This window comes from Austrofundulus limnaeus, unplaced genomic scaffold (genome assembly GCF_001266775.1).
Source record: "Austrofundulus limnaeus strain Quisiro unplaced genomic scaffold, Austrofundulus_limnaeus-1.0 Scaffold417, whole genome shotgun sequence".
NCBI classification, from domain to species: Eukaryota; Metazoa; Chordata; class Actinopteri; order Cyprinodontiformes; family Rivulidae; genus Austrofundulus; species Austrofundulus limnaeus.
Window position 1 is genome coordinate 230,211 of NW_013952819.1, and position 2,583 is coordinate 232,793.

Here is a 2,583-nt window from a genome sequence, read left to right on the forward strand (position 1 = left end):
AGTGAAATATATTTATGTTTGTGGTTGTAATGTGACAAAATATGGAAAAGTTCAAGGGGTATGAATACTTTTGCAAACCACTGTATATAGCAGATCTACTTGACTCATACCTGCATGTAGCCTTAGCTCCAGTAACTCCAATCTGCTACTTGGTCCTGACTAAAGACACGTGGRGACAGAGCATTTCAGGTTGTAGCTTCTAAACTTTGGAACTCATTACCTCAGTGTCAGAGCTTTCAGCTGCTTTTATTAACGTGGCTGAATGAGTTTTAATGTTTGTCTTATTAATGCTTTACGGATTGTCAATCTGTTGTTTTATACTATTGTGTGCTTTTCTGTTTTATTGTGCAGCACTTTTCACTGTGAAAAGTGCTGCACAAGTACAGTTTACTTGAATTAGATTTTTGTATTGAGAGTGTGCGAAAACTTCTGAAGAAATGTTGAAACGTATCAATGATGCTCCTGCATTTTGATGTGCGAGCTGTATAGGAAGTGCAAAGGAAACCAAAATAAAAGAAATGTTAAAGCTGCTGCCAGTGGCTCAATACATCACCGTAGTAACCACACATCTGTGTCTGTCACTCCCTGACTCCTGCGTTAATGAGAGGTGGACGAACGGAGTCCCATGTGCTAATGAGCTTAAACCTTTGTGAGCTGTTAGCGACAGAGGTCTGGTGATGTTCGTCTTTTGTGAATAATATCTGTAGAGAGTTCTCCTGTGTTTCACCAAAATCCGTGAATTGTTTATTTTTTTCATGCATCTGTTTTTACTACCAGAAGTCATGGTCATGTTCTCCACCAAGCTACGTGTTTGAATGTTTCATTTGCATATTTTATTGCAAATTTAGCAAAATTGTAGCCAAAAAATTAACTTAGCAAAACTGCAGTAGAAAGCCAAATGTAGGAAAATTGTTGCTCTAAACTGAAAATAGCAAAAAGGTAGCTAAAAGTAAAACACAGGCAAAACCATTGCTGAAAGTTACAAATCAAAAGCTAAGGCCCTGTTTACATGAGTTTACACTCTGATGCTAATGTTTACTGGAGTGAATACACAAAAAATCACTGCAGTAAAAACACCAGGCAGGGTTATCAAATGGGACATAGTAAAGTGTTTTATTGTACTTTTAAAATGATCATATTTTGAGTCAAAACAGCAGCCATCAGAAGGTGTAAATTGGAGGGTTTGATTTGAGCAGGTTAATTTAATATTCAGAAAATGCTGCAGGAGAATTCTGTCATCACTGGACTTTTGTTGGCTGCTGATTTGATTTGAAGATGTTCCGATGCAAAGCTGTCAGAAGGGGGCAGTACTGAACCAAATCCAAGTTTCTGAAGTATTCTGAAGCATCTTAATGTAGCTGAAATAAAGCCACCATAACCAGAAGTCCTWGCCATCGTCTCCTGAATGCTCTTAGAAGTTCGGCCTCTGCTGCAGTCTCGCTGAACTGTCTGATCCGTCTTGGAAGTAAACGAAACACTTTTCTCCTTTTTGTTTGGCAGCGTGAGACAGARAGGAGCTGGTTTAATCTAACGGCACAGGAGCTCCAGCCTCTGTATCAGAACCAGGAAGTGGATGGTCAGGTGAGCCTGAGCAGCTCCAGCTGCTCCCAGGACGTCTGGARCGGAGGCAGCTCGCTGCTGCTGGAGGGAACCATCCCTGCAGCTCAGGATGCTCCAGTTATTGCCACGTGTGTTCATGTTCTCCTTTCTCTTCACAGAAATKATACTTTTTTTCTACATAGATGGAAAAGTTTCAGTTTTTTGTAGGATGGGACAAGTAAGGWTTATAAATATTAAAATGAAACATAAATATGGCATTTTTTGGCAACATTGCAGTGAATAATGAGTGCTGAACGAGCACAAATTAAAGAAAGCAGAATACTAGCTAAAAGCTAAAAGTAGTGAAAGGCTAGTTAAAAATARCCAAGTGCTAACTAAAAGCTAAAGTTAAAAAAAAGCGTGCTAAAAGTAGCAAAGTCTATAATAGAAAATAAAAATAATAAAAACCAGAGCTCCAGAAAATAATGAAAAAAATAAGAATATGTTTGGGGGCCACAGAAACAGGAAACTGTCTCCCTTTTTTGCTCATTTCTGTGTGTCTGTTGGTAAAATATCTGGTGAATTTTGATGCTAATCAAGTAATCACTGGATGCACATCGCATCACATCCACTGTTRGAATCAACCTCATTCAAGATGGCCACCGCACAAAAAGGACTCATCAGTTTTAACAGATGTTTAGCTAAACTCTGGTAGTAGCTGAACGTCATCCTCAACTAATACTCCACTCWAATATCACATGACATCACACTTTACATCATTTTCCAGGTTTGACCAAAGCAGCTGTAACTCCTCTGTGGCRGGTGAAATGATGAACTTTTATACCTTTATTCTGTACTTTGCAGGATCTTCTCTCTACATGTCCCTCTGGACTCTAAAGTCTGGGTGACCCTGGTCTACAAGGCATCTCCTGGGATCACGGTGTCTCTGCAGCTGAAAACAACAGACAGCTCTCAGACTGACGTCCAGGAGGTGGCAGGTGAGGCCTTCAGGTCATACGGTGTTAGGACGCTACATTCACATTG

At 39.8% G+C, this 2,583-nt stretch overlaps 1 protein-coding gene across 1 annotated transcript in view; it reads left to right on the forward strand.

The window, feature by feature from the left end:
• engase (endo-beta-N-acetylglucosaminidase) overlaps positions 1-2,583 on the forward strand; it is a 24,553-nt gene that overhangs the window by 18,477 nt on the left and 3,493 nt on the right. The window contains exons 10-11 of the mRNA XM_014024290.1: positions 1,501-1,688; positions 2,404-2,537. Coding sequence (XP_013879744.1) covers positions 1,501-1,688; positions 2,404-2,537 — 322 coding nt within the window. The remainder of the gene's footprint in view (positions 1-1,500; positions 1,689-2,403; positions 2,538-2,583) is intronic.